We start from the raw sequence: 14,985 nt of genomic DNA on the forward strand, positions 1-14,985 counted from the left end.
ACCGTGGTTCAAGGTTGGAGGTGCATGGATAATATGGCGTATATTGCTTTTAAAACACAACAGTGTGTAAACACAACAGTGTGTGTTTTGCTCTGAATAAAATCAGGTCAAATTGCGGGTTCGTGTATAAAAATCAGGTTTATAAAGTAGTTAGGGCTTCTGGTAAATTCAATTTTGAGGGTTGTCGTATACCAGTTCATAGCAAATTTGATAATGATTATATGAGCCGTATGTTGAATGGTTCCTTTGGTCTTTAGGTTTGCGACTGGCTTCGTAACGGTTTATCTGTGGATTACAGTTTGACAATGTTTAAAATCATGAAGGCGCTGAAAAGATTCCATAGCATATTTTGAAGAACTTGAAAAAAAAGATTTAGTCTATTCAGGAAGAGTCCGTTTGAAGATGGTTTAGTTTTTTCTCCATTAAACACGGTGCCAACAGTTAACCCGGATGTTTACAAAAAGACATTCGCCATGGCTAGTCCGCCTTCTGTGGGGATGGTTTTTCAACGGTGCATTTCAACTATATAACTATTACTTTAGAGGTAACTAGGAGAGATTACACTCAGGAGATATTGAGAGAGGTCACTGCCTATTTTAAGGAATTGCTAAAATAGGTACATTTCTGTTGACAGGGATCTTGTTGCGATTATGTTGTAGAGAAACTACCAATAAACATCCTATTCATGATGTAGCTCATAAACATTAATGGTGATGGGACAAGTTTTTGCCTCTTTTCAATGGTGTTCACTTATTGACCATAGTGAATGGTCATAGGCAGATGGAATGTTTAGCTTCTGGATACAGGGGTTGTCTCTCTCTAGGGTTTTTCATAGTGGTTTTCCTGATATTATTTCAGATTTTAGTCTTCGTATCAGTTCATAAGAATTATAAGCTGTTGTTATTTGCCTGAAGATTTGGAGTAGTCAATTAAAAGGTAAGAAAATTATCATTTTTAGTGATAACATAGCAGCTTGTTTTGTCGCAGCAAGGTGTCATTTATTGCAGGATTTGTTAAGAGAAATCTGCTGTGTTGGCAGCAGTTTATTATTTTCCGATTAAGGCTGCTAGGCGTATACTAACCGGCTGGATGACGCGTTGTCGGGGTGGCATTTGCGGTCCATAAATAAATTGCAGTTTTAGGAGTTTAATCCCGAAGGCTTGGTTTTAAATGAACCATTGGTAACAGATGAAGAATTTAGATTTGTGCATGATTGTTTTTTTATGTTTTAGATGTTCAGCGAATGTATTTAAAGCATGATTTGCAAATTTATATAGCGTTTGGAGTACTAATAAGAATTTGCGAGTACAGTAGGCGGGTTTTATTTTGTTTTGATGGTATTTTAACTTGTGTTACGTGCCATAATCTACCGTAACGTTGCAGTTGTATTCTCAGTTCCTCAGCAGATCTTTTAGGTCTGTGAACAGTATCACGACTGACATTAGAGGTGGTATGATTCTGCATGCTTGTTTAGGCCTTAACACTGATCATACTAATAATTGTATTTTGAATTTGTCCTTGAGATATTTATCTAGTTGGAAACCTCACACCGTTAAAAAGGCAGAACCGGTCACACTGCAGATTCTTATTCTAATGCATTCTTCCGACCCTTCTAATTCGGTTGTTTGGTGTCTTTTTTATTTGCCTTTTTCTGGTTGCTCGTAAATCTTATTAAGTTCCCTCTTCTGCATTTTGCATTAATGTGGCTGATTTCTTATTTTTGAAAGTGTGCGTTAGTTTGGAGATTACATATCAGTTCATTAAACTATTCAATTTGGTGAAAGGGCGGCTATTAGTCCTTTACTTAGGTTAAAAGATTGATAGTTATTTCCCGTTAAAGCTTATGTACATTCATAAAACATCAATGTGGAGCGTTGAATGGTTCTTGAATTACATATCTGTTATTTCAGAATAAATTAAGAGCTTTTATCAGTGCTGTTGGTCTGGATTCGAATTTATTTATTTTATTTTCGCAGAGTTTTTGCGACATTGTCCTTTCAGTCAGAACGGAGATGTTATAATTGTTGGGGTGTAGGAGGTCAGACGCCTATAAATGTTATTAAGATTTCACTTTGGTTGACAATATTGTTGATATTTAAACTTTAAGCGATCACAATTTTTGATTTCCTATCTGGCTTGGTTTTTTATCTGATATTTTAGTCAATATTATATCAAACTCAATAGCCAAGCATGCATCACGCAGGTATTGATTTTGCTGCAGTTTATCTCTTCTCAGGTATTAACATTGCGCAGATCCATTAGAACGTTTTCCACATCTGTTATCCATATTTTTAGCGAGTATTATTGCAGCGTAGTTAAAGTGAAAAGAGTTCTTACATTGTAAACCGTCCATATACATCCGATGTTGTTTTCGATAGAGAATGGCCGAGGAGTTCGAAATGCAGACGCTTTTAAAGGGGCTGTACTCCATATGATGAAATAGCGAACAAAGAGAAAAATGACGAAAACCGACATAAACTTGGTATCGATGTGTACAATGCATTGAAACTTACTAACTAAAGTACCACATAGTTTACAATTGATTTATTTTTTCGCAGTTATTTTCCGTATTTTTCCATTAAAAGAGATCACTAGGTATGTCTACATAGTAGAATTCATTCCGTATGCGTGATTGGCTAGTCGATGTTATCACGTGTTATTACCAAGTTAGGTACATAGCTTAAATATTCCAACCGTTTAGGGTAAGCCTTCGTACTTCGTACCACAGTGGATACAACACTGGACTCCATTTTTGGCGACACTGGTTCGAACCCGGTCTCCGACTCGATTTTGTTTTTACATTTTGGTATTTTTTTACAATTACGATATCAAAGAGTAAACATTTTATTAAATAATTGTCCTGAGATTCGTTACAGAACAAAACATTTTTGGTGCCTATCTGGTGTACAGTCCCTTTAAAAGCTATTAAGATTTCACTTGGGTTGGGTTGACTAATCTGTTAATAATTAAACTTTGAGCGGTCACAATTATTCATTATCTATCTGACATGTTTATCTTTAGATATTAGGGACAATATAATACCAAATTGCAAAGCATGTACCAGGTATTGATTTTGCTGCAGTTCATCTCTTCTCAGGTATTAAATTGCGCATTTGGCAGATCGATCAGAACGTTTTCCATATCTGTTATCCATACGTTTAGCAAGTATTCATGTGGTTACTATTATGACACCAACATCTGCCCAGTGTTTGAATAATTAGTGAATATAACAATTTAATCACAGTGATTCGTGATCCACACGCAATACATATCGTAAAATACGGTAGTCCGTATTCCATACCAGTGCAATACGGCCGTATTCCACTCTTGTGACGTCACGTCATAGCAAGTGTCTTTGCGCGATGTTAAAATGACGTCATAAAACAAAATAGTGCATCGTTAAAATGACATTTACTATGGTAACATGTGGCATTTTAGTGATCTAATCAGTAATGTATATAATAAAAGGGTTATTAGTACTGCGTTTTGATCCGGAATGTCGTATTCAACTCTCGTGGATTTTTGCAGATTTTTAATTCTCTCGCTCAGCGCCTCGTGAAATCCGAATCTGCAAAAATCGAGTCGAATACAACCTCCCGGATCAAAACGCAGTCATAATCCCTATTTTATTATGTACCCATCATAAATCCACACGCAATACATATCGCAAAATACGAAAGTCCGTATTCCACTCCAGTGCAATACGGCCGTATTCCACTTCTGTGACGTCACGTCATAATATCGTTGCGCGATGCTAAAATTACGTCATAAAACAAAATAGTACGTCGTTAAAATGACATGTGGCTTTTAAGTGATCTAATCAGTAATGTATGTAATAAAAGGGTTATTAGAACTGCGCTTTGATCCGGAATGTTTATTATATTATTGTACATGTATTCAATGCCCTTCTGTGTGAATCACAATGTCGCATGTGTGCTATCATTATTATTTTTTTTTTTTTTTTTGCTTTTGCTTTGTTTTGTGTGGGAGATTGCGGCTTCTTTGATGTCAGCTGCTGTTGATTTAATATGTGACACATTATATCGTGTCATTTGATAATTATTTGTTGAGAAGTACATGAAGTATTATATTGACCTTCACTTGTGGATGTGAAATATCTTCGTGTGTAGTAACTTATTCGTATTAAACCTAGTCTTTAACATATTGGGTTGGTCTTTCTCAAGACAGAATTGAATAGGTTATGATTTACGCTTGTTTCATTGTTAACGTTAACAGTTTTATTAACATTTTTTAAAATGAAAATAATGGTCTTTGAATGATGCTTGAACAATTATTTTGCTTTTACCATTTACTATTTTCCAGAATTGACTATGCCCGGCAGACCAAATGCATCAGAATAAATGCATTGGACATATTAATAAAGTTCATGATTAAGGTTTCTATCTACGATGGCAAGATCCTCGCCCAAAATTCCTGGGGATCGAATCACACACGCTCTATTTATTCCCTATGTATTGATGTATCTAACTATTGACCTCGACCTATGCCAATTGTAAATAAAATGAACATATTTAAATCAGTGGCTTAAAAATATGCGTATGAAACTATCTCAAGATTCTGAGCTGAAAGTTCTTGAAACAAACGAAGAATTCTTCACACACTTTCTATTAAATTCGGCATTACATGACTACAATCAGAACTAAACAGGCCGACAGCCATTCAACGCTGTAAGCGCTTTGATTATCATTTTGCAATGTGCAACATCTACCTCAATAACCGAGTGTATTGTGCACTTTTCCCCTTAGACTGCACAACTTATATCCTGGATCGAATATTTCAATGTGACGTCACAAATCACGTGGGAAGATCAAACTGACAAACTGACAATGGCGTCTTCACATATTTTGTCGGAGGATTCAGACCTATCTGGTAACAATTTGTCTCTTTCACTATTTATAAAGTGTTTCAAACTGACCTTTGTTATTTGTTTTTACAATAATAAACGGATGTTTATGTTTTCTGGCCTGATTTTTTTATCAGGAAATGGGAAAAATCACCTGAACAACGACAACGTTTTCACTTTTGAACAGATGGATTTTAATATCACAAAATATATGCAATGTACATTATCATAACAAGTAGGCCTAGCTTAGTAGCATTAATGCTTTAAAATTTTATAACATCATAAAAACACACACCTTACACACTAACATGTATACATGTACGACTTTAAGTACACACAGTTCTACAAGGAAGTTTGGAGAACCATTTTTATTACAAATTACATGAAAGAATATAGCAGTTTCACTAAATCATCATTTCCATTTGCAATCACGTTTATTATGTTACTGCTTATCTATAGTTTTGTTTTTAATGCTACACTGTAGAGAGAAATTGTTTAAAAAAAAACGTTGAGTTACAGAATGTAAATCTGTTCGTTCTACTCTGACACATATGTAGTCTCGTATATGTTATCAACCGAAACCAATAATGAACATGCATTACATGCTGGTTAAACCTGCAAACAATCTTATCTATCTAGTTCATGGTTGATCGTGATTTAGGAGTATTCATGTTTTCGATTTAATAATAATTAATGCCCTAGATGGCGTTCCGTTCAGTTCCGGAAAATACCGATAGGCTTAATGGTATACATTTTATTGTAGCAAAAAAGCATTTTTATGGTGAAAGTTTAATATATATATACTTTACTGAAACTTACCTACTGATTAAATAGTTACTACAATGTATGCTTTAGGTGTCCACGACACTGGGAAAAATGAAGGGAATGCGACACGAAACGAGCAAACATTCCTGGGCGAGGAAGAGTTTGAGATAAAAACTGCCACAGGTACTTTAAAAACAGTGTAATATTTAGTATTCTGATTGAACAACCTGATGTGGTGATCGTGTAGATTATTGTGGTTATGGTAATGGTGGATGTGGTGGTAATAGTGGATGTGGTGGTAATGATGGTGGTGAAGATGGTGATTGTGGTGTTGATGATGGTAATGGTGGTACTGATGGTTGGTTATGCTGGTGGTGGTAATGGTGGTAGTGGTGATTATGAAGATGGTTGTAGTAGTGGTGGTAATGGTGATGGTGTCGATAGTGGTGATAATGGTGGTAGTTGTGTGGTGAAGGTAATGATGATGGTGCTGGTGGTGATAATGGCGATGGTGGTGCTGGTGGTGAAAATGGTGATGGTGGTAATGGAACGTGGTGGTAATGGTGATGGTTGTGGTGGTGATTGTGGCGGTGGTGATAATGAAAGTAACGGTTGTGTTGAACATTTTGGAAAAGTAAGTATTTGGAAGTATTTGATAAATATCAAATTGAAGAAAAAGTGTTTGTAGCAAGGTGTTCATTTTTTCCAGATCAAGAGGATCTTGGAACGAATGGCGATGACGTGGATATAAGTCTACGAGGCTACCAAGAGGAGTTAGCAAAAGAGGGTTGTGAGGGAAAAAATGTCATAGTTGTTGCTCCAACGAACTCGGGCAAAACCAGGGTAGCATGCAGAATTATGCAGGTAATTAATCTTTTGAAAAATCATCTTCCACAAGAGTTTTCAGGAAATAATGTGAAGAAGTTATGTAAATGCTAAACATCCTACCATTGTATATGATCATTTCTTGCATTATTTTATGAAAGCAACAGTTCGTTCTCATACATATTTTTATTCAGTATTTTTTTTATTATTAAAACAAATGATGTATTGTTATTGAACACTACAATGACATTACATAACCTAATGGTATCTGATGAGACTGCATTTGAAGTAATTACACTTATTACGCCATATGGTGCATACTCGATTCTTTCACAAAATTGTATTTAAAGGTTCACCTAAGACAGAAAACAGCAGAACAAAAGAATGGTCGTATTTTATTTCTTGTCGAAAACGAAGCTCTAGCCATTCAGCAAGGAGAAGTATGTGCAGAACGACTCCCAACTTACAGGACAAAGGTGTTCAGCGGAAACGTCCACAGGCTAAAAAAGCAAATGCTCTGGGATTTCCTTGAAAGGCAAGTCTGATAAAAACATGATGCAATGAAATTATTCTTATATCATATTACAATAAGGCATTATGCGATTCAGTCTCAGATTTGATATTTGTTTGCACTTGCCTTTAAACAAAATGTTGGTTATATTTTAGGCTACTGGGCTTGTCCCTGTCTTTTCTCTAAGTTTGACAAGTCATTGCGTTGTTACGTTTATGAACGACTTATGGTCTGAATGCATGCATATGTTTATATTAAAAATAGAAACATTTTTTTGGTGTTTTTGTTTACCTTGTGCTTCTAGGTGAAATTATTTTCTAACCCGACTTAGATGTTGAACTGTTTTTATACCCCCGTAAATACAGCGTAAATACAGTTAACTGTAGTCGCCATACGGTTGGTTGGTCGGACGGGTGGTCTTTTGGCAAAATATTCTGAAGCACTGTGATTCTTGGCACTCATAACCATCATGTTGGGGTAGAAGTGCCCATGACCGAGATTGTCTAGAATTATATGCCATTGAATATTTGTTTTGCCTTTTGGCTATATTGGAGTTTTTGGGGGCAAATATTTTCCTATTTTTAAAGGGAACCATTACCACAATGGTGTTAAGTAGTGCATTGATTATTTTTCATAACATACGGCCATTCGAATGTTTTGCACACTTGGTTAGATATAGGGAACTTCTCAAACAGTTTAAGAGGTATTACCCTGATATCTGCTCCCAGAGTTTTAGCGATATCACTCAGATACTTGGAACACACTTTTACCATGATGGGCAGTAATGTCTGGCTTATTTTTCGTATCCTATGGCCATTTGATGAAAGGGTTATGTGCACTTAAATATGATTTGCACCTGGGCTATATTGGAGTTTGAAAAGCGAATTACTCGCACAGTTTAAGAGGTAGAGCTCTGACACTTGGTACATATTATCACCATTGTAGGTTAATGTGCCTGATATATATTTCGTGATCTACGGCCATTTTATGTTAGATATGTGTGCCATTTAATACGAGTATTTTACACATTTGGCTAATTTAGCGTTAATGGAGCGACTTTTTCCCAGTATTTTAGATATATCACTCTGATACTTGGTACACATTACAACCTTGATGCAGAGTAGCACTACGCGTATATTTGTGACCTATGACCATATTATGTTAGAGTTATGTCCCCTTGACTGTGGTTTGAACTCATAGCTGCTATTGGTGTTTATGTAGCGAATTTCTTCAACGTTTCAAAGACCTCGCTCTGATTCTTGGTACGCGTTTCCACCATAATGCATAATGGTTCTTGGCGTGTTTTTCGTGTCCTATGGCCATATCGAGTCACAAGTTGAGTTCGTGGAGCAAACTCTGATACAGTTTTAAATATATCAATCTGAATCTTGGCACACTTTTATTTATCTATTGACATGTCGTTTTTACCGACCCCGGCCAACTCTTAGTTAAATGCCGCTGAACATAAGTTATACACTTTTGTCTAAATTAAAGAATTTAGATTGACATTGTGGCAAATAAGAATAACTTTCCTTGGTAAAATCTAGACACTTTTATAACGACTCTTATCTGGTTATTTGCTTGGGTTAATCAATAACATCCTCTGTCAAGGTGGCGTGTGGATGTAGAAATCACTGCTGTGATAGCTCTAGTTTTATTTATTGCAGAAGAGACATCTTTGTTGTAACGGCACAGATTCTGTTGAATGCTTTAAGAGCAAAGAAAATTGAAAGCGTCAAAGAATTTTCTCTGATTGTGTTCGACGAATGTCATCACTCAAACAAACAACACATGTATAATGAAATTATGAGCCGATATCTTGACCTAAAATTACGGGAGAAAATTGAGTCTTCTGAACTGCCCCAGGTGAGTATCCATCGACGTTGCGTTTGTTATAACATCTCAAAGTATTGAATGATTGTCGGTCAATAGTCAAAACCATTTGTCCGATCTTTTTGAATAGCCATTTGTTTTTTCCTATTGATCGACAAGCCTTCTGATAAGTATTGACATTTATTTTGAGAAGTTGATTACTATTTTCACGATAAAAGTGCGGTAAAAGTGTGTACGTGGAGCCTGTAAAGATTATTACAACTTTTAATGACCGATACACGATTTATATTTGAAACAATGAAAACATTGCTGTAAATATATTGATATTAATACTAGCAATTGTGTTAAAATAGGCGAACAGCAACACACAATTTTTCTAGTAACTTACCTCGTCCATCTCTTATTCGGCATCGTGACTATATATGGAAGTAGATTCAAGTAGCATGTACACTAAGTTGAGTTGCTGTGTTTTTTTTTTAAAATAAACGATCATATTGAGCTTCTACCTTTGACTGTAATTTCTACATAGCTCTTCCTTTCAGATTGTAGGGCTTACTGCATCTTTGGGCGTTGCTGGAAAAACAGAATGGGATTCGGGAGTAAATCATATGAAGAAAATAATGGCAAACATGGATGCAAAGGTTCTCTGTACTGTTAGGAAGCCAGAAACAATTGAGGAATTGAAACTATATGTGAACCCGCCGGTTGAAGGTATAAAATACAAATTAACAACTGACTTTTTTAACGATATTTGGTTAAGCGCCATTTGGAGATATGTAGTGATGAAGAAAAGGGGGAAGTATTGCGTTTTAAGAGAATGAATATAAAATTGAATAACAAAATGAATAATTATAAAAAAATGATATCGAATTACATTACAGCTATTGAAAGGGAAAACAAGTGCTCTTTTGTTATTACAGAACTATTACCCGTACCTGGAAGACATGTCGACTTGTTCAAAAATGCTGTAGAGAAAATAGCCAAAAACATGTTCGACTATATGGCACAAGCTTCAGGACAATTTAGGATATAAGTGGTTATTGAACAATTTTACGGGCTTAAATTTCTACAAATAATCAATAACATTGTTTTCAGTGGAAATGTTTTCAGTATAATGAGGATAATATTGTTTTGTGCTTTCTTTTTAAATTTTAACAAGGATTTTAAAATAATTTCAAACTATGAGAATATTGAAAGAATGCTAACCCTGGAAGAGCTGTAAGTTTTACTAATTCAATGTTTTGTTCATCAAGCTGTACGGAATGCTGCGTCCGATGACAAATTTATACAGACGACATGCAGATTTCCAGCAGCATTTGGAACCGAAAAATACCTGCAATGGAATGCGGATTTCGTGAAAGCTATCGCCAAAGTCCAATCAGAAGACATCCGCCGAGTGGTAAATCCTTGTCGAATACACTTAGAGGTAATTATGTAGCATTTAGTTGAGCACTTGGTACATGCACATGGGTCACGCTACGATTTTACGATATTTATACGAATTATTTGTTTGTTGATTTTGTTAAGAAAAGCATTTCTAAACCGCGGGTCAGTTTTAAAATCTTTGGCTTTTGATAAAAAATAGCGCTACAGAATATGATAAGCTTGTGTCAAAAATAGATTTTTCTTACGATGTTGAGTGTAAAGTGGGATACATAAGTAGTTTTATGTGTCTTTCCAGAATTACAACAAAGCTTTAATGATTCATCGTGATGCACGGATAAAAGATGCATTTGATATTATTCGTTCGTATGCAGGTGATGTTTATATAAAGTCGTTGAGTAGTTGAAGTTGCTTTATTAGTTTACCTTATGTGTTTTACAATTCTTCATTGTCTTCAAGTTGATGCTGTCTCTGATAAGACTTATATTTTTACTTATGATTGGACAAGTGTAAGGCTGCGCCTTCATCAACTAGTTTATACGCACACAGCGTGTTTCTGTTTCACTGACCGTTCTAAGGCGGTATCCCCAACATTTGCTAACACATATATGTTGATGCATGTGTGTTCTCTCTGCGTTGGTTTATACATTGTGTGTCTCACGTTTAACTGTTTGCTTGACATTAGCCTTATGCCTAAAAAACAGTGCTTTTACAAACTATTGGCTACTGTGCTTGTCTTTGTAGTTCAAATTGGTCTTGAAGAGTTTATGGAATACTATACGGTTGTTCCAGCAGAACATCATACATACACCTTACTCATGGCTCTTGGTGTTTAACCTTAGAATTAATGCAATTTTAACACACATTTGATTTAAATAATTTTGCTTATATTGTAAATTCAGTAATTTACCAGTTCATATTTTGCATAGTGTACACGTCTCACTTTGTGCGCAAAAAGTACGGGTGAAGTAAACTTTGATTCATATTGATACATATGTCGTTGCAAGCATTTACAAACATACTTCCTCCTTAGAACTTCGGGAAGAAACATTTGCCAACGAACCAGAAAACCCCAAATTGCTCAAACTAGAGGAGATACTGTTAAGGGTCCTTTCCAATGACCAGAATGCCCGAGGAATCATATTTGTGCGAACAAGGGAGTTGGCTCAAGCATTGGTTAAATGGGTGAACGAAACAGATAGTTTGAACGGACTAAATGCTTCCGAATTCGTCGGACAAGGTGTTTCAGCTTCAGTTGGAGGTTTGGTATTTCATTGATTAGAAATGTCAGAATGCACAACGAATTTGTGTATAAAACGATGAATGATATTTGTTTTTATTTAACCTTCCCAAATTCTTCCTCTCTTGTGCAATTACTTGTGATTTTTTTTACATTTATGATATTATACCAAAACGATTTGGAGGATTTGGAGTAAAACAAATCCAGCATTTTCAAAATTAGCTTTTCGTCAAGACCTTTTGTTACGATCACAGTTATTTCTTAAAACATCACACCATGTATTTTAGACATCCGTTTGTTATTCTATTGATTCATTTAATTGTATTTGTTTTCCTTCGACACTTTAGTTTGATCTTTGGATTTAAAAGGCTTAATACAATTCTGTTAGGGATGACAAAGAGTGGCCAGAAAGATGCGTTGCAGTTCTTTAGGGATGGACAACACCGACTTCTTATTGCAACGTCTGTAGCTGAGGAGGGACTTGATATATCTAAATGCAACCTTGTGATTCGCTATGAGCATGTCACTAATGAAATCGTCAGACTTCAATCTAGAGGTAAACACTGGAAAATGTTACAATTGACCTATCAGCGAACTGATCGATTAGCGAATATTAGCCTCAGTTTATGATCAATTTTTTTCTTGCTCTTCTGTGAAGCTATACACTTTCAATTTCTCTCCAATCTATCTATTGGATAGAAAACAGTGCACACGTTCTTTTTGAAAGGGCCAAAAAATGAACCCCTGGTTGGGATCGAGCCCTCGACCTCATTTGTGAGAGGCGGAAACATTAACTATAGTCCACTCTCACCCTCTACAGTTTTATATACGGTGAAGGAGACACATATGCTGTCTTTAGTGTGTAAAAATGGACCTAATATTTACAAAAAAGAAAAAGGAAGTTTTTTTACGCGGCAAAAGCAGTGCGTATCACAGAATTAAAAACAATATTATAGAGCATGATTAAGATTATGTTATAAACACAAGTTAAGAAACAAAATGTTTTATACGTTGTAACAGTTCATGTATATCTCGCTGATACCACCATCTACCAATTGTAGGGCGGGCAAGAGCAGAAAATAGTCTGTACTATGTTATTGCGGAGGAGGGCTCTTGGATTCTGGAAAAAGAAGAAAAGAATCGGCGATGTGAGGTACTTATGAATCAAATCGTTCCCTATCTACAATTGCTCATTGAAGACCCTGCAAACTTCTGGGAGCGGGAGCTCTTAGAAATTCAAGAAAATATGAAACAAGAGGAAGAGAGACAAGCTCAACAGAGAACGCTGCAAATGGCAGCTACAGGTGCCCGCTTTGAATGCTTCAATTGCAGTTCCTTTATTTGCTTGTCTGACGACATTAGAGTCATAAAAGGGGCACATCATGTTATCATTGATGAAGAAGCAAAACGACATCTTACTCTCAAAGAAGGTGCTCCTACCTTTACTGAACCAGAAGGCGCCGAATATGGAGGGATTTTGTATTGCGCAAATGAGGAATGTCAACGGGAACTGGGATCGGTTTGCACTTACAAATTCGCTGAGTTTCCATTGGTAGGGCTCAAGAACTTTAGGGTTGTTGATCAATCTGGAAAAGGCCGCCAGTTCAAGAAATGGAAACAGGTCAATTGCCGAATCGAGGAGTTTACATTTGAGGAGTTGGATGCTGTTGTTGCCGAAAGACTTGCCATAGTGTAGGCTAGGGGCATTTTGCAAATGTTTTGTGAAATAACCAACGAACTGTACTAAATCTAGTTACTAGTGTTCGATGCCCTTTAAAATACTTTATCAAAAGTAACAATGTTGTTGATTCTGATGCGATGGTATTTGCGTTTTAAAATGTACATATGCTTCTCTTAAACACTGATTTCGCTTTTTGTTGAAGCAGTGTGTTTGTTTTAATTTCGATCAATTTTATTGTGTTAAATTAATATCTCTAAAATGATGATGTTGGTACTCATGATAGCTTCACATATTAATGTCATGCAATTTGATACCTTGTACAATATAGCGATCATGCCTTTATATAGTGATAGTGTGATTGGCAAAGTATCAACGTAGTGGTAACAGTATGACATAAGGCTTATATTTTAACCATTGTAAATGTTGCGACAAGTGTGAGGTTATGCGCATATACACTTGTTTAAACCCCCGTTTAACTCATGACCCAGTGAACTCGTGCTTCTGTGATCTAAGGCGGTAATCCAATCATTCATTGAGTAAGCGATAGTAATGTATGTTTGTGGTTTCTGTACATTTTCGTCTCTCGTTCATTGTCGTTTTGGCCCTAACTCTATCCTGTAAACAGGGTTTATACTTCATGTTTGTACTACTGGGCATGGTCCTTCAGTTTTCATTGTATTACGTCAAATTATAGCAAGGTATTGATTTTGTTAAGAAAAACAACACCCCGTATTAACTGAACGTTATTTCTTTAAATGGTACTTGTGTTTTCTTTTCCAAAAAAGAGTCATAAATGCGCGTCATTTTGTTGTTATTTAAACCTTTATTTGACTGCCTTTTTCTAAGCCTGAGCCAAAACAATTCGTGGGGCGAATGCCTGAATGTACCAAACCTTCTCAATCAACATGTTTAATTATCTAGGTACTTTATTGCATTTATACCACGAACATTTCTCTTTATTTTGTCTAGAAGAAGAGTTTGTTACCTAAACTAGCTTCCTCCATGTATGTAATGCATACAGATAAAAGGTACAGCATACCGTCCATGTCTAGTATGAAGTGATTCCCCTATCTATATAATGCATATACATACGGGGTACAACATACCGTTTATGTCTAGTAGCTAGTGATAGTGCTTAAGATGTCCGTTATACAAATACGCTTGTCGTGACAATAATGTCAAATGTTGATGCCTGTTGACACATTTAATGTTCGTGTCATTCTGAATATGTAAATTTGTAAACTTAATGTTGTTCTACAATCATTCTAGGCCAAATATGTGTGTTTGTTATTTTGTTCAGTATATTTATTTGCATATTCTTTCTTTACACATCAAACTTTTTGAAACGATACAACTTTATTTTAGTTTTATTGTATTATTGATGAAGTCACGTGTTTTGTCGGAATTGAAGTACGTTTGTCGAGCTCGCTATAACGGACGTTTTATTTCAACTTGTTGTTTGAAAACATTTGATGTATCTAAAAGGCAAAACTGTGGTTTTGTAATATGTTGTTGATTGATATTTTCCAATAAGCGAAATGCATTGCCCAGAGACTCGAAAACCGCCAATAGACGATTGATGAATGCTTGCTAAGCCAATTTATTTGTTTAACGTTATGTCATAGTTTTAATAGATAGTTCATGATTGTTTTGATTTAATTATAATTCATTGTTTCACATTATCTTTATTTGTCTATGAAAGTATTTATACATTGCAATGTTATCAGTATTTATTTCTCTATTAAGAACATTCATATATTGTCTGTGATGGCTTTGTCTTTTTATGTCAGTACTTTAATAACTGTATTTATATGGATAAACGTCGTGGATGTAGTAAAGCCTACCGTTAATCAAAGTGTTTGTTTTTTGTTGTATGTAAATAT

The 14,985-nt window shown here is 35.5% G+C and overlaps 1 protein-coding gene across 1 annotated transcript; it reads left to right on the plus strand.

Moving 5' to 3' along the window:
• The first annotated feature begins 4,770 nt into the window (after positions 1-4,770).
• Positions 4,771-13,900, plus strand: LOC128210871 (ATP-dependent RNA helicase DHX58-like). Its single transcript, XM_052915225.1, has 12 exons — positions 4,771-4,890; positions 5,720-5,812; positions 6,339-6,493; positions 6,805-6,989; positions 8,633-8,831; positions 9,341-9,509; positions 9,719-9,829; positions 10,052-10,224; positions 10,480-10,555; positions 11,215-11,442; positions 11,810-11,977; positions 12,483-13,900. Exons 1-12 carry the CDS (start codon positions 4,848-4,850, stop codon positions 13,115-13,117), a joined length of 2,235 nt encoding a protein of 744 aa, XP_052771185.1. The 5' UTR covers positions 4,771-4,847; the 3' UTR covers positions 13,118-13,900.
• The last annotated feature ends 1,085 nt before the right edge of the window (positions 13,901-14,985 follow it).

Source organism: Mya arenaria, chromosome 12 (genome assembly GCF_026914265.1).
Source record: "Mya arenaria isolate MELC-2E11 chromosome 12, ASM2691426v1".
Taxonomy (NCBI): domain Eukaryota; kingdom Metazoa; phylum Mollusca; class Bivalvia; order Myida; family Myidae; genus Mya; species Mya arenaria.